Source organism: Amphibalanus amphitrite, unplaced genomic scaffold, assembly GCF_019059575.1.
Source record: "Amphibalanus amphitrite isolate SeventyFive unplaced genomic scaffold, NRLGWU_Aamphi_draft 000984F_arrow, whole genome shotgun sequence".
NCBI lineage: Eukaryota > Metazoa > Arthropoda > Thecostraca > Balanomorpha > Balanidae > Amphibalanus > Amphibalanus amphitrite.
The window spans coordinates 115,854-140,435 of record NW_024882478.1 but is presented as its reverse complement, the minus strand read 5'-3'; the positions used below and the strand labels follow the sequence as shown (position 1 = coordinate 140,435).

General features: G+C 53.1%; 2 protein-coding genes across 5 annotated transcripts; one reads left to right on the top strand and one right to left on the bottom strand.

The window, feature by feature from the left end:
- The first annotated feature begins 612 nt into the window (after positions 1-612).
- LOC122368870 lies at positions 613-13,740 on the top strand. Of its 2 annotated transcripts, none has more exons than XM_043343176.1 (14): positions 613-767; positions 3,348-3,404; positions 3,912-4,268; positions 4,478-4,646; positions 4,998-5,098; positions 5,362-5,546; positions 5,898-6,037; positions 6,260-6,527; positions 6,779-7,465; positions 7,764-7,838; positions 8,039-9,661; positions 10,098-10,249; positions 10,551-10,687; positions 11,130-13,740. In XM_043343176.1, exons 2-14 carry the CDS (start codon positions 3,365-3,367, stop codon positions 13,598-13,600), a joined length of 6,405 nt encoding a protein of 2,134 aa, XP_043199111.1. In that variant the 5' UTR covers positions 613-767; positions 3,348-3,364; the 3' UTR covers positions 13,601-13,740. The 2 variants fall into 2 exon arrangements, with proteins under 2 accessions (XP_043199111.1, XP_043199109.1); XM_043343174.1 differs by lacking the exon at positions 613-767 and adding an exon at positions 775-831.
- Positions 13,741-14,343: 603 nt separating this feature from the next.
- LOC122368861 (protein mothers against dpp-like) lies at positions 14,344-24,422 on the bottom strand. Of its 3 annotated transcripts, none has more exons than XM_043343135.1 (8): positions 24,107-24,422; positions 21,202-21,453; positions 20,784-20,955; positions 19,375-19,570; positions 18,507-18,711; positions 16,823-17,021; positions 16,151-16,391; positions 14,344-15,485 (listed from the first exon to the last, which is right to left on the bottom strand). In XM_043343135.1, exons 2-8 carry the CDS (start codon positions 21,430-21,432, stop codon positions 15,326-15,328), a joined length of 1,404 nt encoding a protein of 467 aa, XP_043199070.1. In that variant the 5' UTR covers positions 21,433-21,453; positions 24,107-24,422; the 3' UTR covers positions 14,344-15,325. The 3 variants fall into 3 exon arrangements, with proteins under 3 accessions (XP_043199070.1, XP_043199071.1, XP_043199072.1); XM_043343136.1 differs by having other exon boundaries at positions 23,817-24,275; XM_043343137.1 differs by having other exon boundaries at positions 23,945-24,275.
- Positions 24,423-24,582: the final 160 nt, after the last annotated feature.

Below are 24,582 nucleotides of genomic sequence, written 5' to 3'. Positions count from 1 at the left end.
CTATTTAGAAAGGCGCTACTTGATGTTTGGCCAGGGTAATAGGTTGATACTACTGATTGACATTTGCAAGGGCGCAGTCAAGTTGGGACCAAGTTGGGACCTCCCCCGCCCCTTACCGCCAAGGTAGGTACATACCTAAGTATATTTTTTAGCTAATTTATTTTTTGGCAACCTAACAATATAAAGTGGCCAGAATCCGGGGAGAGAGTAGGATTTGGGGGTAGGTAAGGTTCTGCAGGTGCCATCCTAACAAAAACCTTACGGCATTGGGCCCCCTTTCAGATGCCCCTGGATCCGCCCTTGCCCCGAACTTTATTCCCCCTCTCGACTTTTCCTGTAAAAGTAACCCTGTCTGGGTAAGGTCAAAGAGTTCTGGAAGTGCCAGCGAATGGATGCATTGATGATTGACAGATCCAATAAGCCGCTTAGGTACGCTATGGGGCATACATACCGTAAACATAGACACAGTCATAGGCGTGTATACATAAGCAATGAAGTTTCGTTTTGTATTGTCTGCGTTTTAATAGCTACGTTAATGTCTGCGTTTTAAACTGAAGAAAAAAATCTACTTCCATCACTAGAGTTAAACACAAGTTGAGAAACAATTAACATGCCAATTTTCGCCTTTTTATCCTTATGAATTGCCTCAAAAACAGAACAGACCTCACATAGTTGAATATCAGCAAGTTTAGTTAAATGAGTTGCGTTTTTAATTTATTTTTCTGACTTGAAGTCGTTGTACTTGCACTTGCATGTTTAAAGTACTCGTAAGTACTTTGACTTTTGAGACTCAAGCGGCGCGGTGTGGGTGTTTGCGCGCGGCGTTGTTTGGCAAGTTTAACGGATTTGCTTACATATATCTGTTTGATTATTTAAAATATTCTCATTTTGATATATTTCTATCGGTTAACCCTTTTCGACTTATGTCTTTTGTGCAGTGTACGATGTCATTTTGATTTTGAGGCAAGAGTGGCGCGCCCCGTGGGTATGGAGAATGCAAAGCTTGAAATTTTAGCTACATTGACATGTTACTGTGTATGCGGTCTAAAATATCATTTCGTTTTGTTTCCGTTTTCAAGCTCAATATAGAAAGATATTTTTAGATATGCTCCGATGTGACTTGGTTCTTCTATTTGTCACAGGATGCGAAAAGTCCTGCTCCTGACTTTCGGTACTTCTTCCCTCGTAAAATATGTAAAGGCGTTATTGTTTATTTTGATGATAATATGGGAAAGTTAACTGCATCATGTGTTAGGTTAAGCCCAATGTCAGCTTTTCACGTAGCTGTCTAAGTTAGCCTTAAGAGTTGTCACTCTTGTCCCTCTGAAAATCAGAAGGGCAGAAATTAGTCATTTAAAAATTAATGTGCTTGTGAAATAATTGTAATGAAGACTTCAACTTTATTAATAAACCATACTCACTTATCGATGTTATCAGCATTATGTTGCCAAAATTCTTGTCATGTTTATTTTATTTGTCTATTTTTAGTCTTTCTCCTAAATATTTGTCCATATTACCAGTATAACGCCTTTTGGGGCGACTAACGGAGCGAGCGAGAGGGTGGGCCTTGCACGTGCGAAATTGCGAGGGGGTACCTCCAACTGACTTGTGCACGGCACCCTACTAACCGGTCTCTAGCGATGTGCCAAATTTGGGCACAATCGCCCCAGCCGTTCTCGAGATCTGGAAGCGGCACCCTGCACGTGCGCACGTGCAAAATGGGTCCCAACTGACTTGTGCACGGCACCCTACTAACCGGTCCCTAACTGTGTACCAAATTTGAGCGCAATCGGTCGAGCCGTTCTCGAGATCTGGAAACGACCCCTGCACGTGCGCACGTGCAGCAGCACCCCAACTCTGGCACATGGATATGCAGTGCCTAGTGGGTGCCTACCTACATGCCAACTTTCAGCGCAATCGGCCAAGTAGTTACCGAGATATTGCAACAATTACAAAACGGACACCTCTTCGTTTTGCACGTGGCACGTGCATAAGGGGTCACCCACATGCATCGGGAATAGTCCAATACTTGGTAGAAGGAATGCAGCTACCCTACAAAATTTACCGCATGTAAATCGGTCAAGTGGTTGCTGAGATATAAGCCTCGCAAAAGCGTGACCACGGCCGGCCGGCCGGCCGGCCGGCCGCTCATACTCAGAAATTTCCGTTAATCTAAGGAAAGACTACGCTCGCTTCGCTCGCTCCGTAACAATAAAGGATCACTTCTTCAGTATTATGAAGACATATTTATGAAGTCTTATGGCCAAGTATTGAAAACCAAAAATTTTTATCTTAAGTTTAAGAACAAAGACTTTATATTTTGATTACCTACCTTTTTTGGTTTACAACTCTTGGCCATCAGATTTAACAGCATCAATCATGTATAAGCTGACTACTGGGTTAGACGCTTAATGCCTTGTCTAAATTATTCAATAAGAAATATATCAATTGATAGAAAAAGCAAATAGACAGGTTCTCTATTGCTACCTATGCACTTGGGAATGCCCATTCAGCAAATGTACTGATATCTTGCATCCATCCAAATAATTATTTTAAAAATAATAATTTCATTGATAGCTCACTGTGTCTTGTTCAATCATTTGTTGACGGGCATTTGCTCAAACACCTGTTGTACCAAATTTGTTTTGCATAGTGTAACAAGTTGTATTTCCCCAATGAATATTGCTTATTTTGATATACATATTCAGAGAGAATGTAAATAAGGCCATTATGAGTTGGTCTTACCAAGTATTGTCATTGGAGTTGTAGTAAGACCATTTACTGATACAGGTGGCCTGTTGCTTAATGTGATAATAAACCTGCTAAATTTTATTGGTGTTGGTCCATCAAATCTTAATCCCAAGCTATGTCATTGTACTTAACCAGTTTTAAGTCCATACATTTGTTAGCCAGAGCCAAAACTAAAAATTTATTGGTAACAACTGTTGGTAAGGTGTTTCAAAAAGGTGCTGAATGCTGATGCATGCTATCATCCAAAGATCATTAATGCATCGAAGAAGGAGAGGTTTTCTGGTTTCAGAATACAATGCTTGAGTTCTGAACAGTCATGAATAGATAATTTTTCCAACTTTGAAATCTCACTTCCTTGGTTATTTAAATAAAGTGTAGCAAAATCATTTTGCATAGGTAATTAATTTGTCAGTATAACATGAATACTTTCATTTTTTCTGTTAAGTTTTGCTTCTTATGCTTTTTGTCCCCTTTGTATAAATTTATTTACATTTCCTATCCTCAAAGACTTAGATAAATTGTAACCATTACCTCTCTTGAATGATGTGTGTGCTGACATTTAAGTATTGTTTAATGTGTCCTCCTTGCTTTCACAGGATACAGATCCATAAGGATGGATCCAAGATACCCTGACTACAACTCAATGGCAAATGGTATGTACTTTCATTTGTGCACTCTGTTATTTTCCCTTGGCATCTTATGAAGTGAAAGCAATTATTTCCTGCCTGACTGTAACTATTCACATTTCACATTGGGAATATTGAACCACTGATCTTTCCGTTGATGGCAGCATGGTCTGAAATCATATCAAAAGTGTAAATTCTATTCAATTGTGGTTGGATGTAGGTCATAAAATGACCATTCACACAAATGCCTTTTCTTGTTGGAATTGGGGATGGAAAATGGTCAGAAGTTGGAGTTGATAGTTAAAAATGATGAATGATTTTATTTTGATGTCACTTTCCACCTGAACTGACAAATTTTGGGACACTGTCCTGGAGCCAGCACAGATGATCATGGGTTCATCTGGTCTTGGGTGCTGTAAATGGTGGTTAGGGTGCAAGTACACGTTGCAGTAATGGGACAGCCTTACCTTTTCGTGCTATGCTAGTATCGAGTTTCTTATGGCCCTCACGGAGCTCTCTCATTCCTGCGCCCAGGCCGGCCGGCTGACGGCGGCGCCGCCGACGGAGCCGAGCGGGAGCCGCCGGAGCAGTTGGGCGACTCCAGTGACGAGGACGGCCGGCAGGCCGATGGCACAGAGGACGAGGATGAGGACGAGGAGGAAGAGGTGGAGGAGTATCTGGACGAGGGCCGGCCGGACGACACGGCCGAGCTGGCACGCCGGGCGGCCGCCCTGCCGGCCAAGATGCAGCCCGTCTACCGGCTGCTGCAGGTGCTCATGGCGCCCGAGAACCACGTGCACAACTGGCCCTTCATGAACGCCGTGGACTCCAACAGCAGCACATTGTGGGACTACGACACGGTCGTCACCACGCCCATGTGGCTCAAGAAAAGTAAGTGGGGACTTTTTTGCAGCGTAAACGCGTCGTAATCTGCCGAAATAATCAACTGATTACTTTTGTAACTTTTGGTCATCATTATCGTGCTTATAAAAGCCGACAATATGCATCAATAGGTCAGTCAAAGCATGTAAGTTTTTATATGTACATCTGTCCTGTCCATCTGTGGGTTTTGACTAATTCATTGTGCCTCTCTCCGCCAGTCCGTGAGAAACTGCTGCTGCTCGAGTACGAGTCGCCGACAGAGGTGTTTGCCGACCTGCGGCTGATGCTGCGCAACTGTTACCGCTACAACGGGCCGCAACACAGCGTGACGCGTCGCGCGCTCCGGCTGGAACACATGATGGAACAACTCATCGAGCAGCTCGAGCCGTGAGTGATCGGGGCGGCCGGCAACGGGGAGAGTCACAGCGGGGCCTGTCCGACAGATCCTTTTGCCAATCTGGCTCGGAAATTGTGGCCGTTGAGACCCATTCCAATTCACCCCTACAAGCCTTAGGTATTCATTATTCAATATTCATGTTATATAATATATTCCTATTGCTTTTGCCTTTTCTTCCACTCTTACCAGTCCACCCACGCGGTTGGGAAACGGTATGACATTATCCAGTTGGTCCATCACAACATTCCGTCTCGATTTATTTGGTGCCATCCGCCGGGCGACTCTACCTTAGCAGCAGCGACGCCGTTGCCATAGTCATGACACCGCTCGTTTGCCCTCAGGGAGCTGCGTCAACAGTGCACATTAGAGGCCTCGGAGGGCGCCGACGCTGTGGTCGACCCCAAGATAGTCAACAGACGCCGCTCAGTGCGCAACAAAGCACGTGAGTAGACCGGCGCGGGGAGGGTGCTGATCCGACGGGGTTGGCTTATCGCTGAGGCCGGGCGCCGGGACCGTATGGCGGTACTGCTGTACTTTATCGGTCGATGCTAGAAGCTATCGGTGTTAGAGCCAAGTGTCCGCTGACTTTCATTGCTTTGTAATTGGGTTAGCCGTCACGATTGCTCTTCATTCTGTTACGTTGTAGTTTCCATTGTGTTTGGTCTGATGTCCGTTTGACTTGTTGTGTGTTTGTGTGCTTGGCAGCGGGTTTCTTTTCGCACGTGCTGCACTGGGTGCGCCACGAGCGGGCCGACCGGGAGAAGGAGTTTCGCCGCCAGCAGTTGGAGACACGCCGCCAGCAGCGCAGGGAGAAGGAGGACAGTATCGTGGCCTGGGAGGAGCGCCTGCTGCAGGGACAGACCGGAGACTGGCTGAAGGCCATGTGGGAGGTGAGGAGAGTGGGAGGCGTAAGGTCATGTGGGAGGTGGGTGACTGATTGGGGGCGTTTAGACCAGGACTCTCCTTTCAATGTGTGTGCTCTCGTATGTTGAAGCGACGTGGATGTTGTGTTCGGTACTTTGATGAACTTGAGCTCGAAATAAGTGACGGGCTTTGATGAACTTGAGCTCGAAATAAGTGACGTCTCTGTCCACGTCTCTCATTCCTCGCATTGTCCGTTTTTTTTTTTAACCACAGCCATTTACTTACTTTTGAAAGCTCTCTTCCCGGAGCATAGCACACTGTTAAGCAGTAGGTTTGCTAACCATGGAACATTGACCGCCGTTTGTCTGTTCCTGCAGTTACCGCAGATGGCTCAGTTCATCCATCTCAGCCTGCGCGCGCTCAACATCTTCGAGGTACCGCTGTACGAGCTGGAGCGCATGTTACTCGTGCCGCAGTCGTCGGAGACGCTCGCCATGCTGATGACGTCACTTGTCAGGTCAGTGAAGTCTGGCGTCCAGACAGTCAGTTTGCAGTGGGCGTTAAGGTTCTGTAATGCACAGTCCGTCTACGCTCGTTAGTTCTGCAATGTGTGATGTGAATGTCTAAGGATCAGTGTTTTTCTCACGTTCCCAATGTGTGTCTGCTCGCTTTTTTACATTTCCTGACTCGTGTCTGCTCGGTTTTCTAACATTCCCGTCGTGTCTATTCGCGCCTCCAGCGGTCCGCTGATCCGTACCAAGCTCTCGGAGATGCCGCCCATGCCGTACACCATGTGGACCGAGAAGCTGGCGGCCCGGGTGCAGCTGTGGTACCGCGCCTACGTCAAAGAGGCCGGCCAGACGGACCGGCTGCTCGACACACAGGGTATCGAGCCCGACTTCTGGCGAGTGGTCGGCACCACCAACCCGTTCGAGGACAAACTGTTCCACGAGCTCAGCTTCTACCAGCGCGTCTGGATGGTCAAGACCATGTGCGACTTCCTCTTTGTAAGTGAAGGACTGTTCTCTTCTCTGATGATTGTTGGAATAATACTTTCAGTTGTTCACCCTCCATTTCCTTGACATTTTGGATGATCATTCTGCCTGTATCAATTGAACATCTTTTGGTTGGCTACAAACATGAACTAATTACGTCCTTCTGAAGAGACAACAAAATATGCCCTCCTCACTGCTCAGTGTCGACTCATCACGTCTTTCTGTCGGTGCTCCCTGACGTCCTAATCTGTCGTTCGTTTCAGCACAACCACAAGACGGTGCAGGACTGTGTGATGGAGAGCTCGATGACGGAGCCGCGGGAGAGTCTGCTCGGCGTGGACCGGCACGGCTACGAGTACATCCACCTGCCGCACCTGTTCGTTCAGGACGTGCGCCTGTACCGGCGGCGGCCGTGGCGCGCGCCCGACCACTGGCGCGCAGAGCCGCCGGCGCCGCCCCCGCCCCCGCCGCCGCTGCGCGCCTCCCAGCTGGGGCCCGCCTGGACCCGCGCGCGGCTGGAGAAGTTCCGTCGCCAGCTGACTCAGCTGCGCGGCGGCTCCGGCCGGCGCGGCGGCGCGCGCAAGACCGCCGTGCGCCGCGTGTTCACCTGTCTGGGAGGCTCGGCCACGCCGGCCGCCTCGCCTTGCCATAGCGACACGGAGCTTTCCGAGTCGACCCCCGGCTCCAGCGGCCAGAGTGATGCCGACGACGGGCCCGAGTTCACCCTGACCCGCTCCGGGCGGAAGTCGCAGCGGCCTCCGCGCTCCGCGAGCAGGAGGTCGTCCTCTGCCGCCGCCGCCGCCGCGCCGTCCACACCGGAGCCCACGCCGTCGCGCCGCGGCGGCCGCCGCTCGGTCAGAGGCAAGGGGCGTGCGACGAGCAGCAGTCGGGGGACAACGCCCTCCAAACAGCCGTCGACGCCTTCCAAGCAGCCGGCGGCGGCCGATCTGGTCAGTCGGCTGGGCTGATTGGTGTGGTGCAACTGATAGCGTGGGGTGGGTTCAAGAGGGTTAGCCGGTTAGATACACGCGCTTTATACTAACGTGCTCTATATGAGTCGCATTCAAGCATGCTTATAGGTAACGATTCCGACTACATTGTAACCGAGCTGCTGCTGCAGCCTTCATTCATATACTTTTTCTGTCAGTACAAATCCGGAAAAGTAACCCGTTGATCTGTCGTCCGAACTCCGCCTACAGTCATGGTGCTAATCTGCCCTGCGCGCTAACCAAGTGATGTTTGTTTCAGAACGTTTGTCCTCACTGTGGAATGTCGATACGTACCGCACGGGCCCGGAAGGCGCATCGCTGCTTCCAGGAACAGGTGAGTGTTGACGTGCCGCGTATGACAGAACGACGCCTCAGCTTTACTTGACGTGACTTAACTTCGAAATTTGATGTCTGGTGGTGTCACTTATTCATACGATAACGAGCTGATGTGCTTGCTCTGTTTAGATAATGCATACATGTTGGAACTTCTGCTGTGCTGTCAGTTAACTGGTATTTGCCTTTGCTGCGTTCCAGGCGCTGAATTCATCAGTTGCGGTGGCAGCGGCGGCCGATTCGTCATCGGCGCCCTCCGATAATGACGATTCGTCAGACGGCGAGAGTCCACCGCCTGCGCCGGCGGCCCGGAGTCGCGGCCGACGCTCCGCGAACCGGCCGGCGGCGAGTCGCGGCGGACGGCAGGGACGGGCGCCGCGCGGCCGGTCCCGTCCCTCCCGCGGTCGGCGACAGACAGAGGAGCAGGAGGAGGAGGAGGGTCGCGGCTCGGTGGCTGACTCGCTCTCTGTGGCTGACGAGCTGTCGCGGCAGTCGGCGCCTGAGCTGGAGTCGGTTGGAGACGAGCTGTCGCGGCTCTCTGCGCCGGACGCGCCGGACGACCACTCTCCCGACCGCTCGCCGCCGCAGCTGGCACCCGTGTCGCCTTTGAAACGTCCCTCCGAGGCCGCCGGTCCGGCTGATCTCTCAGAAATGGACCTAGATGAGGACACGACCCCAGCTCCGGTGATTGAGAATGGCGCCGCCGGCGATGACAGCGACTCCAAATCATCACCGACCGCTGACACAGCGGCTGACGGTCCCGCAGAGGAGGCCGGGCCCCCTGCGCTGTCGGCCGACGGACAGATGGACACAGTGGCGGGTGGTGATGGACCGGGTGTGGCGGAGTCTGGGCCACAGGATGGGCATTGTGAGGTGACAGATAAACCCGATGGTGTCAGTGCTGCGGGCAGTGATCGAACAGCGGGTAGCGACCGGCCGCCGAGCCCACCCGCCGCGGCCGGCGACCAGCCAATCTCAGGGCAAACGGTCAGTAAAGGCATCGAGCCGAGTGTAGAAAATGGGACTGTGGGGACCGGTGGGGGTGTGGGTGGGGCGTCCGGACCCGTCCTGGAGCCCGGCGAGGAGGCTATGGACGCCACTGACGTGAACATGGTCCCCGCCGAGAGGACAGGGGAACAGGGCACCGATGGCGCACAACTCGTGGATTTTAAGGGCACTTTGGACGCCGTGAAGAGAGAACCCGATGAGCGTAAGTCTGAAACTAGTGACATGGATTGCGAGACTGATGACAGGAAGACAGGAGCAGGCGACCAAAAACTTAAAGCAGACGGGGAGAACCCTGGAGAACTTGACCAGAAGGCTGGAATACTTGACCGGAAATCTGCAACAGATTGTGATAAACCTGGAAGTGGTGATCAGAAGCCCGGAACGCCTGAGCAGAAACCCGCGATAGATGAGAAGCCTGGAGTCGGTGACCAGAAAGCAGCCTTTGATGGCCGCACCATCAAGTCTGAAGCACCGGACGAAATCACCAACCCCGAGCCATCCGACGCAATCGTCAAGTCTGAGCCAGAGGTGAACACCTCAGCACCTCCGGTGAAGAGTGAGCCAGGCGAGTCGCCGCGGGTTAAGGAGGCTGCTCGTGCCGACGGTGGTACCGGCGGCAGTGAGTCGTCGGAAGGGGATGGCGGTGGCGCGGCTGACGGCGAGCTGGCGGTGCCGCGGCCGGTGCCCGAGCCGGAGCACCTGGCCCCGCCCGACCCCGACCAGTTTCAGCTGGTGGCCAGCACGTTCGACGGACTGCGGAAGTTAGTGGACACGTTCGACCCGGCCACCGCCACCGCCGACACCGCCAACAGCAAGGTGGGTTCGACGCGATGATGCGGGTGACCACGTAATGTACAGCGCAGTTGGAGCTGCCCAAAATGCTCTGATTTGATGTGGGTGCCACATTCTCATTAAGTTAGTCTCATTTAGTAAGCTATTTTCAATCGCCTGTTGACTTTAATACCAACCAGGCCTGTAAAAGTTAATTGATGCTTAGCAACCGGCTGCTGCAGCGATAAAGGAAATATGGCCTTTATGTTTAAGCTGTCCACTTTGCAGTGTCATGTCGAGGCTTCCGAAATTTTGATGATGCGTACTTGGTATTGTAGCTGCTCGTCTGTTTATCCCCATTCAACCATATCCAGTCTGACCACGCTTCCCGTTTTCGCGCACTGCGCCCGAGGTCAGAGCTCTGGTCGACCTGACCTAATCGTGGAGCGTGCCGACTGACCGAGCCATCCTCTCGCCGCAGAAGGGACAGAAGCAGCCCGCCTGCGAGGTCGAACTGCATAAGGCGCTGAAGAAGATACTCGAGGAACTGGAACCGCTGGAGACAAAAATCAACCAGTCGGTGCGACGCATGCGCAAACGACTCTGCCAGGAGTGGCTCAACTACATCGAAAGGTGCGCCAAGCCTTGCGATATCCTTATATTTCCCGGGCATCTTATTTCCTTGATATACTTTCACTGTTTGTCGTTTATGAATGTTCTGCTCGTTTTAAAGGGCTGTTTTGATTTTTACTGCATTTTTTCGTGGCTGTCTCATCCATGCTTCAGGCCTCAGCTCTATAATTTAAAGATGTGCCTCATCTGGCATTATCAGAAAGAAGACGTATCTATGTGCCGAGTTTTCCCGTAATTTTCTGGGAAGGAAAGAACGACTGAACCGTTTAACACGCTGAACCACCCGCTGTGTCCCCGCCAGGCCGGCCGACTACGAGGACCCGAACGAGGCGGCCTGGGTGGAGCCGGATCAGCAGCCGGAGCCGACCCCGTCCAAGACGGAGGAGCGCGACTCGGAGCCGTCCCCCGAGCCGTCCGACGACGAGCAGTCCGTGGATGGTGAGTGGACGGACTGCAGGCCGGGGCACTCGTCAGGGGGAGGGGAGGGCACGCTATCGGACAGAGAGCGCGGGTGGCTGATGACTGGCCGGTACTGATAATGTTTGAATACATAGATTGTTCTTGGTTTATCTAGAGATCCGATAGCCTCGTGGGGCTGAAGCGTTTGTGATCGTTTTTCGCTTTCGTTTCGTCAAAAGCACGGGTTAGGACTAAGGAGACGTAGGAAATCGATTATAAAGACTATTGCCAGCAGTACCGCGTAGCGTATGAGTTCTAGCGTTTGAATATGGATTAAGAGAGAAGGTTCACACGACTTAACAGCGTAACCTGGGTGATTGGGCGCTACTGATTTGTACGCGCTAGTGGCTTGTGTAGCTAAGGGTCTAATTTACCCAATTATCTACCGACTATGAGACAGTCTGTGTCCATTCCTCCACAGCGGACGGACGCCGCAAGCAGCGCAGTCGAAGAGCCAAACGGAAGCGGGTCAACTACTGCGTGGACGGCGCCGGCGGCGCGGCCGGCGAGGACGCCAAAGACTCGGAGACCTGGCAGACCAGCTCGCGCGGCCGCGTGCGAAAGGTGCGCAAAATGGACGACTTTGCGTACGAAGAGGCTGATGATACGAGTCGAGACCGCTCGTCCCCGGCTGACGACGACGACTTCTCGGTGGCAGAGGGCCGGCCGACGGTCTCGCCGTCCAAGGTGGCGCGGTTCGCGCGGCCGGCGGGTGCGTCGGGCGACAACATCTCCTGGGAGTCGTACCGTCAGAAGATGCTGCAGCGGGAGCAGCAGCGCAAACCGCGGGCGGCGCCGCGGCCTGCACGCATCACAGAGCCGTCGCCAGCGTGGAACAGCGAGCTGCCCATACTGAACGAAAACCTCGGCGACCGCGTCAGCCGAATCCGCAGCGAGCTTCAGCGGAAGATGGTGCGACGCCCGGCGGCGAGCGGCGCGGCCGGCGCGCAGCGGTCTACCGGCATGACCAGCGCCTCGCCGAAGACGCCGCTCGGAGGGCGTGTTCTGGTGAATCGGACCAACCCGCTGGGCGGCGCGATCACGAAGGTGGTTCACACGGCCGGCGAGACGAGTCCGTTCGTGCTGCGAATGGGACGCGACGGCCGTGTGTTCATGGACAAGGTGGCGGGCTCGCCGGGGGCGAGCGGGTCCCAGGCGACCGGCAGCACCAGCCAGGCCTCGGCGACCCCGGCGTCGTCGGCTGCGTCCCCGGCCCCCTCCGGCAACGTCACTGCCAGCAAAGTGACCGTGGTGCTGCCCTGCAAGGACCCCAACACGGGCGACACCATGTACATGAAGCTGCCGCCGGATCAGGCCAACTCGATCCTGCAGTCGCTGCAGCTGCCCGGCATCAGCTCGGGCGCCACGGCGGTGAGCACGTTCACGGCGGCCGTGGCGCCGGTCCGGCCGGGCGCCCCGGGCGTGCGCGCGCCGCTGCGGCTCACGCCGGCGGCGGCGGCCGCGGTCGGTGCCGTGCCGGCCGCCGCCGCCGCGCCGTTCCGCGCCATGTTCTCGGCGCCGGGCGCACAGCTGCTGGGCTCTGTCTCCATTCCAGCGACCGCTCCACTGCCGGCTCCAGCTCCGGTGCTGCTGACCGCCGCAGCACCAGTGCGAGCCCCGGTACCAGCTCCGGCGCCAGCCCCGGTTCGTGCTGCAGTTTCAACAGCGACTTCAGTCCCTGTTCCTGCTCCTGTCGGGGCCCCTGTTTCAGCACCTTTCCCCGCTCCAGCCCCCGCCCCGGCTCCAATGCCGACCACGCCCCCGGTGCTGTCGCGTTTCCCCCGCTCGGCTACAGCGGTGACACCCACCTCCTCCCCGGCGCGTGCCCGTCTCCCGGGACCGCCTCTCCTCTCACCACCTGCGACAACCCAGCCGCCTGTCTCGACCGCCGTCCAGCCGCCACACCGCTCTGTACTAATGCAGCACGTGCAGTCGCTGCCGGTGCCGCCGGGCTCACCGCGACCGACCCTCCGCGAGCCGCCGCCGCCGCCACCGCCTCCACCCCCAGCGCCTGTGGCCCAGCCGCCCGTGGCACAGCCTCCCGTGCAGCTGCCCACCGATGTGGCATCACGAGTGAAGGCGGCCCTGCAGCAGGCTCAGGCCAAGGGGATCCCTCTGGAGCAGCAGCAGGCGCGGAGACTGGCGACGAATGTGATGAACGAGGTGGCGTCAGCGCCGGCCGCGACGGCGCCCGTGGTGTCTGCCGTCCCCCAGCAGCAGGTGCTGGTCAGCTCTCCCCGGAAACAGCAGGCCATTCGGCCGCTGCTGCCGACCACGCCGGAGCGGCCGGCAGCGTCCGCGGGCCGCCCGGTGCTTCTGACGAGTTCCCCGCGGCCTCTGATGGCCGCCCGGCCGACCGTGCTGGCGGCGGCGCCCACCCTGCTGGCGGTCAGCTCCCCGCCGGTGCTGCAGGGCGGAGCCCCGCAGACCACCTTCCTGACCGTCTCACAGCCGGCGCTGCTGACCAGCGGCCCCGCCACCCTCATCAGCTCCCAGCCCGCTCTGCTGGCGGCCGGGCCGGCGCTGGCGGTCACCGCTGCCGCTCCCGTGGTCCGGCCGAACGCTGTGGTGGTGAGTCGCCCACCGGCGCCCGCCGGCCGCGCCGTGGCCGGGCCGCCGCCCATGCAGCGCGCGCCGCGCTATGTGTCCTCTAGTGTACAGTTTGTGGCGGCACCGCCGGCCGCCCCCGGGCCGGCAGCGACAGCTGCGGCGAGCTCCGGACAGCGGCTGCCCGTACCGCAGCAGGGCAAAGTGGTGGTCATCAAGTCGGGCAACGAACAGAAACTCGGGGTGCTGATGCCCAACGGACAGATCCTCGAGTTCTCCGAGAAACAGGCCAACAGTGTGCGAATGGAGGCGACCAAGCATGCGGGTTCGGGCACGGCCTCCTAGGCGACCTAGCGACGACGGCGAAGATGCATGAGCTGACACTGTGGCATGCCACCCTTCCTCGGTTGTACTTTTAGCGACTTTCGCCACCATGCATAACTTATTCCATTATTGTCAATACAGTTTCTACATATGTGAGTGCATAACTGTGTTTGGTTTGGAGGGGTGGTGGCGATGCTGTTTTGTAGATTTGTTGCGGATAGGAGCATGGTGTGCGCGGCGGCATATGGCGGTCACTTTTCTGGAGACGGGATTTCACTGCCTCTTTCCTGAACATTAGCGTCACACCGTGTCTATGGACGCATGGACGACGCAGTCAGATCTCGGGGGGGGGGGGGGGGGAGAGTCTGTGGAAGGGACTGTGAAGTGGGACGGGCGTGAGTCGGGCACAAGTACGGAACAAGGTAGTTATTGCAGTCGTTTGACCGTGGATGGGAATCTGCATTCTTGGGCACGATACGCTATCATTGTCATACAGTGGCTAGTGATTGATAGAGACCAGGCTGAGGTAGATGATACTGTTAGCCCCCAACCTGCTGACACTGACTGTGTCAAGGGGCCTGAGGGCCTGCGAGGGTAAGTGAAAGATAGCGTGTAGACGATCTGACGTCATGAGTCGCACGCTAGCCCTAAAGCCGGCTGCAACAGGTCGCAGGACGGCCAAACGATACTGACCGATTCGATGTTTGTATTTGTCGTCAGACGAGCATCGCGATTGTTACCGGGCCGTGGCACAGCCGCTCAGAAAAGACGTATAAAAGTGTATTGGTGCAAAGCATAGTCGGATGGGAGGGGCGCCAGTCGCGTGCACACCCTCACAGCTACAGCCGCGCTCCCAAACACGCACTAAGCGAGTAACGGCGAGTCCGGGCACTCGAGTCTCGACATGATAAGCAACACAAGAGTTCGAGCTCAAGTGTCCATTTTACCCCCAACTACCCAGCTGGGTGCAACAAATCGAGTCTCCCAGATGGGTAAAAACGTATAGAACTCCCTGGAGGGGTAAAATGTACTAATCGAGCTTCCCAGCGGGCTGTAGCGTGCGGAGCCCCCAGTCGCGTCGTTCTCCATGCGCGAATCGGTTTGTAGGTCCGTCTGATGGCATATTCTCACCGGCTAGGCGACGTCACGCGGCGCACACTGGCACACAGACACACAATCTCTGACCGAAGCGTGGCACCGCGCACGGGGCGGCGGCCGTGAAAAATTGTAACCCCGGGACTCCTAACCGAACCACTACTCGGCAGCAATCTCCGCTCGCGCCAGTCGAGTATATACAAAACAACTACAGTCAGGTGAAAAGCAGGCACGCACGATACACGCTCGAGTCGGGACGGGATCGCGCCGACCGTCCACATAGCTATTTGCACCAGATCAATGATTGTCTACGATTTGCACGGGTCTGCGGGCCACTAAGCGCTGCCCGCCTGGCGTCTGTCCGTCCGCCAGCTCGCTGTGATATGGCCCAGGGGCTTGGCCCACCAGTCTGAAATGGCACAGGTGATCTCACGACCCCTCCTCCACGGGGGCTCCTCGCGACCCAGCCAGGCACCGGCCCAGTCAGCCATCATCCACCAAACACCGAACAAGCGCTATTGCCTCGATTATCGCTGCGCCGGCGTGCCAGCAAACCAACTATGAAAGGCACAAAACATGGGGAGTCGCCGGACGTGTCGCCCTCTGTCGGCGGCCGGATGAGATCGTAGTGCGCGCGGCGGCCGCCGGCGCTCACGACACGCTGGAGATAGCGTTGCGCGGCGATCCCATTTGTGTGAGCACCTTGTCCAGCCACTGAAGCGGGCCGTGCAGGTGGATCTCGATCCAGCAGGGTGTCGAGGTGACGTCCTGACGGTGGTACTCGGCGCCCCAGCCCTTCACGAACGACATCCTGTCGGAAAGGGGAGATTCGGGCCACTTAGTGGGCGGGAAGACCACCAGGAGAAAGTAAGCGAGAAGCGATCACACCGGGAGGAGACGGCAGTGTTCCATTTTTCAGAATTTTGGGTGGGAAATCACACCTAATGGGGAAAATATTTCCACCCCAAAATAAGAAAAAATCGCATTACTTCATCTTCGAAAAAAATCGTGCATTCGAACAGCCAGGTGGCATGACATGGCAGTCCACATCCTTTTCTTTTAGATCCTGTAAAGATCCTGACATGAAACCCCGCTTCATCAATTAGCGTTAAAAATGGTGTTGCATCCTTTTAAAACAAAATGTTATATGGTTATTTACTTCCTTTTCTCATCCCGTTTTTTTTTCTTCCTCATCGTCACACCCAACCAAAATCCAATTTTAGAACACTGGGAGACGGTTGGGGTGAGTGAAGAGTGATCGCCACCCGCCAATAGAAGTGATGAACGAGATCGTCCCATGTGAACGATGCAAATGGCTGTTAAATTGCCGCTTTAATAAAATTGAAAACCCGGAGTCCGGAGAAGGGGAATTAAACTGAGGCCATTTGAGAAATGACGCCGCTTAGAGGGCTGGAATGAGCGCTTTTTTCCACAACCGATAGCATATAGCTCAGATCGTGTTCTTCGCAGTCTCACCTGATGGTGCACATTTTGGTGAGCTCGAAGACGGCCTCGTAGCCATGGTTGACGCTCTGTGAGAGCAGCTGCGCGAACTCCTGGTTGTTGAAGATCTTGAGACTGCAGCCGGCCGGTATTTTACAGACTGTGGAGGGGTGGAAGCCGTGGTGGTGGTTGCAGTTGCGCGACTGCACGAATATGGCCGAGTCCGAGAGACACTCGGCGTACACCTCGCCGCCCACGTAGTACAGGTGCACACCTGGAGAGAAGGACGGTGTCAACAGTCAAACCACCGACTGATGTCTACTGTCTAGTGCTCATAAAACAACTGGCATGTGGACAGAGGATTTCATTTCCTCAACAAGAGCAATAAATTGGAGCTACGCATCTTTGCAGGTCATTTATCGGTCAACTCTCCGAGGCGATTATGGGTGCTCCCGATAGTGTTGTGGCGTTTCTCACCTTCGCTTATATGTTTGCGGGTGCTCCCGGTGGTTAAGTTTCACCTTTCCGATGTGTCTGCGGGTGCTCTCCATTCTCATCCTGACCTTTCCCGATGTGTTTGAGGGTGCTCTCAATTCTCACCTTTTCATATGTGCGCTGCCGTTACTCTCACATTTTCCGATGTGTTTGCAGGTGCTCTGAACTCTCACCTTTTCTGATGTGTTTGCGGGTGGAGTTATAACTCACCTTTTCCGATGTGTTTGCGGGTGCTCTCGATGGTCGAGTTGCGGTTGACGTTGGACAGCTGGCCCAGGCAGAAGCGGTCCGACTTGTGGTTGGGATCGGTGAATCCGTCTACTACCACCGAGTGAACCGACGCGTGGAACACCTCTCCCACGCGGTTGTTGAGCTCGTAGTAGGCGATGCTGGCCCAGCACTGCGGCTCCTGCAAACGGATCGACGGACCACAGTCAGCGTCACTGGCAGACCGCAAATATTGACCGGTCAATACGGATCACGTGTGTCGTGTGTAACTGACCAGCTTTTGACGGCTGTCGACTGATTACGGAGCGAGCGAAGCGAGCGTAGTCTTTCCTTAGATTAACGGAAATTTCTGAGTATGAGCGGCCGGCCGGCCGGCCGGCCGGCCGGCCGGCCGTGGTCACGCTTTTGCGAGGCTTATATCTCAGCAACCACTTGACCGATTTACACGCGGTAATTTTTGTAGGGTAGCTTCATTCCTTCTACCAAGTATTGGACTATTCCCGATGCATGTGGGTGACCCCTTATGCACGTGCCACGTGCAAAACGAAGAGGTGTCACTTTTGTAATTGTTGCAATATCTCGGTAACTACTGGGCCGATTGCGCTGAAAGTTGGCATGTAGGTAGGCACTCACTAGGCAATGCATATCCATGTGCCAGAGTTGGGGTGCTGCTGCACGTGCGCACGTGCAGGGGTCGATTCCAGATCTCGAGAACGGCTGGACCGATGGCGCTCAAATTTGGTACATGGCTAAGGACCGGTTAGTAGGGTGCCGTGCAAAAGTCAGTTGGGACCCATTTTGCACGTGCGCACGTGCAGGGTGCCGCTTCCAGATCTCGAGAACGGCTGGACCGATTGTGCTCAAATTTGGCACATCGCTAGAGACCGGTTAGTAGGGTGCCGTGCACAAGTCAGCTGGAGGTACCCCCTCGAAATTTCGCACGTGCAAGGCTCACCCTCTCGCTCGCTCCGTTAATCGCCCCAAAAGGCGTTATACTGGTAGTGTATCAGACAACATAGCTGATAACATAGCTACGAGTTTATTTCATTGCCTTATCGGCAGAATAAATCATACTGATAAACATTCCCATAAAGTAAGTTTAAAATTGTCATGATAAACACATTTCATATTTTGCACGTTTCAGGCTGATCAGCAAAAAGCAATGTTTGCAGTTCAAATTGCGTAGTGACGACTCCAGAACGCAAAGGAACGGAGACACACTACGCCCTGCAATGGCTACTACCACGCTCGCGGAAGGGACAGCTGATTAGGTCCGCGGGCCGGGGTTCATCTTCTGAGAACACGGTGCACATGGCTCGGCCAGACAAACTGCAGCTGTGAGCGTCTGGCCGTTACTGCCCACCGCCGGAAGCGTGCACCCGATACCCGGCGGACGGGGAGCCGGTCCGAGCTACTACACCAGCGGAAAGGCAGAGCTCCAGACCGCTACACCGGCTGAGCGGTGGCCGATTCAGTTAGCTTTTAAGCGGACAAACAAAATGTGATACAGCAAAATAAGCCATCTTGACCAAGACCGAATACAGATGTTGTCAAATGTCAGCAGATAAGGGTTGTCGGCCTAGCCCTATTTTGAGACATTTAGGGTGGGGTAAGCGAAAGTTCACTATCCCTTTTCATCCCCTCCCCGTCACTCTCGACATCGCACCTGGAATGTGATGGGCTGCACGTCGCCGGTGACCAGGGCGCCGCCGCCGGTGCTCGTGTCCATACGGTTGGAGGTGTCGGCGCCGGCGGTGGAGGGCGCGGGCGGCGGCGGCTCCTCCTGGCTGTAGGCGGGCGGTGGAGTGCCGGCCTGCAGGCTGAACGGAGACTGCGGGTCGGACGACACCGAGCCGGGCGAGCCCACCGACCTGGGGCACGGGGACGGAGAGCGTCAGTAAATAGAACTGGGGACGGCAGGAGTGTCATAAAATTACAGACCTCGGGAGGAAGAGGAGTCAGTACACATATTATTTTAGTCTAAGAGCGAGTCGATTACTGGGATAATTTTGTTCACAAAACCAACACAGTAATATTCCCAGCAAAGTAGATACCTTGGGTTATCTATAAGGCACAACCCAGCAACCTAGAAATATAAAGCATTATAAAAATCACTGGAGATTGTCTGGTGCAAGAAAGTGAGAGATGATGACTGGCCGTCTGAATCTAAGACCCCCATCGATCTTAGGCATGGTCTAAGCAGCACAGAATACGGAAGAACCGTTCTGGGGGATCCCAGAGTTGAGCTGATCTGGTGAAACACCGACCGAATACATGATACAAAGTATCAAGCGACGGCCAGATATATGGGCAACTGCTAGTTCTCTGGCCCAGAAACCAGACGCTTTGGAGTAGACTTGCAAAGCGACTGCATATCAAAACGGACATACATCCGTCGACCGTCTGCTCCCACAGACCAGCTGGTCATACAATGTCAACAGACCGAATCCTCTCAATGAATGCCTCAACAAGCCACGCTAGCCTTTATCGCCCCCTCGGACCACATGCAGACCACCACCCTATGTCGTACTCACGGTATTGATGAGAGCGGCGACGGCGCGCCGTGCGGCGGCGAGCCCGGCTGACTGAATCCCTGGCCGCTGAAGCTCACGTTGTGCGGCATTATGGGCTCAGCCTGCTGCTGGAGCGGCCCGCCCGGAGACGGGAATGAGAGCATCGAGTGTCCCGGCGCGAACTCGCTGTGACGGGGCACCAGCACCGGTGGCAGCACTGTACGAGAGGCGGGCAGGTCAGAGAATGAGAGATAGGCACCATCAGACTGCACTGCGGAAACGATTAAAGGGTCCACATGAATTACTCCTTGATGACATTGATTGATTTGTGATTTTAGGCGAGCTAGGAACGCGAGGGCAAATGGGGAAATGATCTGGCAGCGGACGCCAAATACCAGACAGCGCTACGTCAGGTCTGGAGCGTGGAAATCAATATGCAGAGAGACAGAGGCAGATTGAAATTTTGCGAGGCCGCACGGCCATACACGGAGACAGACGCACAATAATCAGATAGTAGATACAGCGGCGTGGAATAGTATGGTCATATGAGATGGGATTTTGATGACGATTAAAATTGATCGAATGATTGAAAATAAACTGATAAAATTGACAATGAAAACGAGCCAATAAGTGAGGTGTTCAGGTTTGGACTTGAAAAAACTGGCCCACGTCCTCCATACCAGATTACCAGAAATGGAAATTCATCTCCCGATGAATAAATGAATTGATTCACGAAGGCGTGAGGTAGAAAATACGGTTTTGGTGCTATTCTACGTCAAAAACAGATAAATCTTTGTGACAAACATGGCGGTGGGGCTCAGAACGGACATCCATATCAATGAAAAACGATGAACAATTGAAAAAAGCAATGACAATGGCTTTCAATAATTCGGGCTATTTTCTGGTTTTTAGGTTTCATACGAGAACTTCACGACGAAGTCAACGTGTCCATAATCAGGTTCGATCGTCGTGCTGCAAAAAAAAAAAATCGGACCTGCAAAACAGTTTTGGCACAAAGCAGATTCTGTTAAAAAAAAACTAACACAGAACGCTCAACTGATGTTCAACTAGCATACTGGACCCCAGAAGGTAAAAAAGGAAGTTTCAAAGCTGAGCAAAACGTGACAGAGTACCTAAGTGAAGCAAAGGAACGCAGTTGGGCACGAATGAATTCGGAGTATTTTACGTCAAGGCGAGTAGCTACCGATGACACACGCGTCAGCACGCGACCGGAAGGGTCGCCGTGCAGCCGATCGACCCAGCGCGCCCTCCACGGCGCAGGTAATCCATAGAAACGGCACGGAACGACCGGGGCGGGACGGGGGGCGGGTCGAAAACACGGACATGCGTCACCGGAACTGGCCGGCCCGAAAATAGCGCTCCGACCGCTGCCGGCGCGTGCCGCTGGTCAAACGGACCGTACCACTCACCAGGGCTCTCCACGCGCCGGTAGTGGTACGGGTTGATGCAGACGTCCTTCTGTTTGGCGTTAAATGGGTAGGCGCAGTCCTCGACGGGCTTTAGCTCGTGGTGCGACTGGAGATCGGGCCAGCGCCACACACGGCAGTAGATGACGTGCGGCAGGCCCTTGCGGTGCGAGACCTGTCGACAACGGAGTGGAAGACGTGAACACAAAGTCGCAAAATATGCAATAAAATATCCCCATCCCCTACTAAAATAAAATGTCCTCAGAGTCATTTAAATTTAATGTATGTGTTGATAAGACCACAAAAAATAAGCAAATCACAGGTCGTATACCTACAACAACACTAAATAATACCCAGCTGAAGATTAAAATTGCCACCACATTCAAACCACAGCTCAATTATGTTCGGCCGAATTTCTCACCTGTAGTCGCCCATCCAGGCTCCGCGGGATGGTGACACACTTGGTGCGCTGCCCTGGGGAGCTGAGCGCATTCTCCAGGTCCTCAAGAGCTCCTTTCGTCTTCTTCAGCTTCTTCACGAGTGCATCCACTGCCTTCTCTGCCCATTTTTCTTCCTCGTCGCCTTGTTTCCAGCCTAGCAGCTTTTTGACTGCTGGACTGGTGAATGTGAATAAGCTATTCAAGCTAGACATACTGTCCCCTGAACAGATTCACTGAAAAAGAAGAACATATCAAAACAAAGCACAATAAAAACGTACCTGAAAGTCACTGAAGACAACAAAACTCTTGAACAGTGTCTTTGTATGGAACTTGTAAGGAGCATGCAGATGTGTAAAGTGGTTGTTTTCTGGTAAGGTAACAGCAGCCCTTATGGGGTCATCAGATGGTCCTCTAAAGCAAACAGATGGCTCAAGTCTGAGACCACCAACTGAGGGTCTTCAGAGCTCGCCCTGTGGCTGAGGGTTCAACCGAGGGTTCTCAAGCTTGCATAGGGCCCTCAGAGGTTCTCTGCTAGCCCCACGGTAATCTGTTGACCTAAAAGGGTCTCTTAGATAGTCTCAGGGCCCTTTGTTGGCCTCAGGGACCTCTGTTGGCTTCAGGGACCTCTGTTGGCTTCAGGGACCTCTGTTGGCCTCAGGGATAAGACCAACCTAATGTCGGTCTCTGAGGGCTCGCTGCTGATCTATGTTGGTCTCTGAGGGCTCTCTGCTGGCATCAGAGGTCCCTCAGTTGACCTCAGAGAATCCACATTTGTCCTCAGTGTTCTCAGTTGGTCTCAGGGTCCAGTTTGGCCTCATGGGGCATTTTCTTAGGCTAATAGGGTTGCCTGATTTCATAAAAGTCTCTCTGTCAGTTACAGAGGAGCTTCTGCTTGCTTCAGACTTCCCAGGGCCCTTTGTGGGCATCAGGTTTCAATAGGGCTATCACTTATCAGTTATCAGTCCCCTCTGTAGACCTCAGAGATTGTAGGACCCTAATTTGGCCTCATAGGGTTCCTCATGCTCTAACAATTGCTCTCTGTTGGTCTCAAAGGGCCCTTGCCCATCTATTGATCTCACTGCACTCTATTGGCCTCAGGTGTCAGAAGGCCTTTGACTGGTCTCAGAGGATCCTCTGTTCCCCTAAAAGGACCCTCTATTGTCCTCACAGGGTCCTCTGAAGTCTAACAGTGGCTCCTTTATGCCTAAAGGTGTCTATTGTTGGTCTAATAGGGCTCTCTTATACCCTGGGATACCTAAGGTCCTCTTGCATACACCATTGGCTATCAGCATATTAATGCTGACCTGACAACTCACGCCTACAAATACCTTCCTTTCTGTCCCCTTCCCACAGAATGTCAAAGTGCAACAATCAAACAATGCATTCAGAACATTGCTGCTGACCCAAAAAACCAACTAAAGACTAAGATGTCATGACATGAGCTAAGGTCATGTCGCAGAACAGCTTGTCCACTACTCCCTAATACAGCAAGGCCATTTCATTTGGTGTTGCATCTTTTCCCATAAAAAATTGCATGCAATATGCCAGGAAACACACATTTCAGAATTCAGGCTTCAAAAGACCTCAGATGCATGTTACAGGGGTTAGTGATGAAAAAGAAACTAATTGACATGTCAACAAATTACTGCAGTATGATGCTGGGAACTCAGAGCACTGAGCAATCATTCAAACAGCCTGTGGAGCTATTTGTAAGCATTTTGAGCGACATCATATGAACTCAGCTAGAGTAATCAGCTTTAACACTTTGTTCAGGTCTAAACATTTATAAGCCAGTGCAAAACACAGCATTTAAATTATGGTTATCATCAATTATCATGGCATACAAAACAGTAATGTGAATATTTCTTCCAAAACTAGTGATAGCCCAAGGGAAGGGAGGTGCAGATAGCATGCAGGCCACAAGGGCACATATATCTTCAAGAGTTCTGAAAAGAACAAGAGTCATATGTCTTTACCTATCTTTGAGCTTGTAGTATGGTCCTCAAGAATAAAGTTTGAGAAAGTACAAATAATATACAACTTCACACACAAGGTAAAACACTTAGGTACTAAGTTAAAACAGAACCTTTGAAAAAACCAGCAAAAATAAGTTTTTTTTTGCCACTCATTACTGTGCCTTTGTTGCAACACTTCCTGTTCCAGGTCATTCACTCTAGATTGCTTCAAGACATTAGACAACTGAAGATTTGAGCAAGTTAACATAAATGTATTTATCAGAATGTCCCAAATGAAATTGCAAAATATTAAGTTTTTTTTTTTTAAGTATTAATGAGTTAAATTTTAAGTAGGTGTAGGCCTCAAAATTCAAATATTAATGTTTATAGAGGTAGGTAGGTATGTCCCAAATTGGGAAATAAGCATTTCTATTTCGGTGTAATAATGTTATCTAAATATCAGGACAAAGTCAAAGTGCATTTAATATATGCATTATAATGGTGCTAGGTAGTAGGTATATCAAAGATGTTCTTAATTAAATTTAAAAAATATAAGAAAGCTGCATTTCACAAGCTGAAATTGTTGAATGTTGGACTCTCGAGCTGGAGCAGCCTCAGCCTTGCAGTTGACACATTCTCACCTGGTTTGAATGAAAAAATATCCCACTTACTGACACATCGAAAATAGACTATCTAGACCTCAAACACGCCACAACTATCCACCGAGCCACCGCTCTCCACCGACGACCGACGATGAGTAACTACTCACTTCAGTCATCGGCCTTCCCGCTAACGCCATTCCCCGGCCATTGGGTTATGACTCATGCACAGGCGCCCATCGACGGCGCCCGCGCAGGCCGGCGCATAACAGCATTGAGCATGCGAAGTGCGTATTTGTAATTCGGAAGCACACCCACTCAGAGGTACGTACCACGCTTTATCCAGATCCGCCAGCAAGCCGGATTTCGGGAATCCTCAATCACCTCATCGCAAATTCTCCAGAACCGTGCCGCCGGGCGCCGCTTGCAAGGATCCTGCTCCTGGCAGATTTCAAGGTTGTTTACATATCCTTCAGACATAATAAATCACGCTCGTTGTGTATCCATGAAATAAGATAAACACATTTTATAGAATTATATAATGAAATAAGATTTAGATACCACTAACTAAGAATAATGACGGATTATTGGGACACTACTTTCCTTTGGTGTTCTTGCGCCTCACTTGGACGGCGACCGGACGCCCATTCGCCGCCTCTCTGGCGCCAGTAGGCGTCACTACTGTCGCCTGAATGTCGCTGCGGTCGCCGTGGCCGTAGTGCCGGGTCCGCCGCCCGGCGAGGTCCGCAACCGGTTCGCGTTCCTGAGCGCCGTGGGGTCGTCGCAGCCTCATCAAGGGCGGACAGTC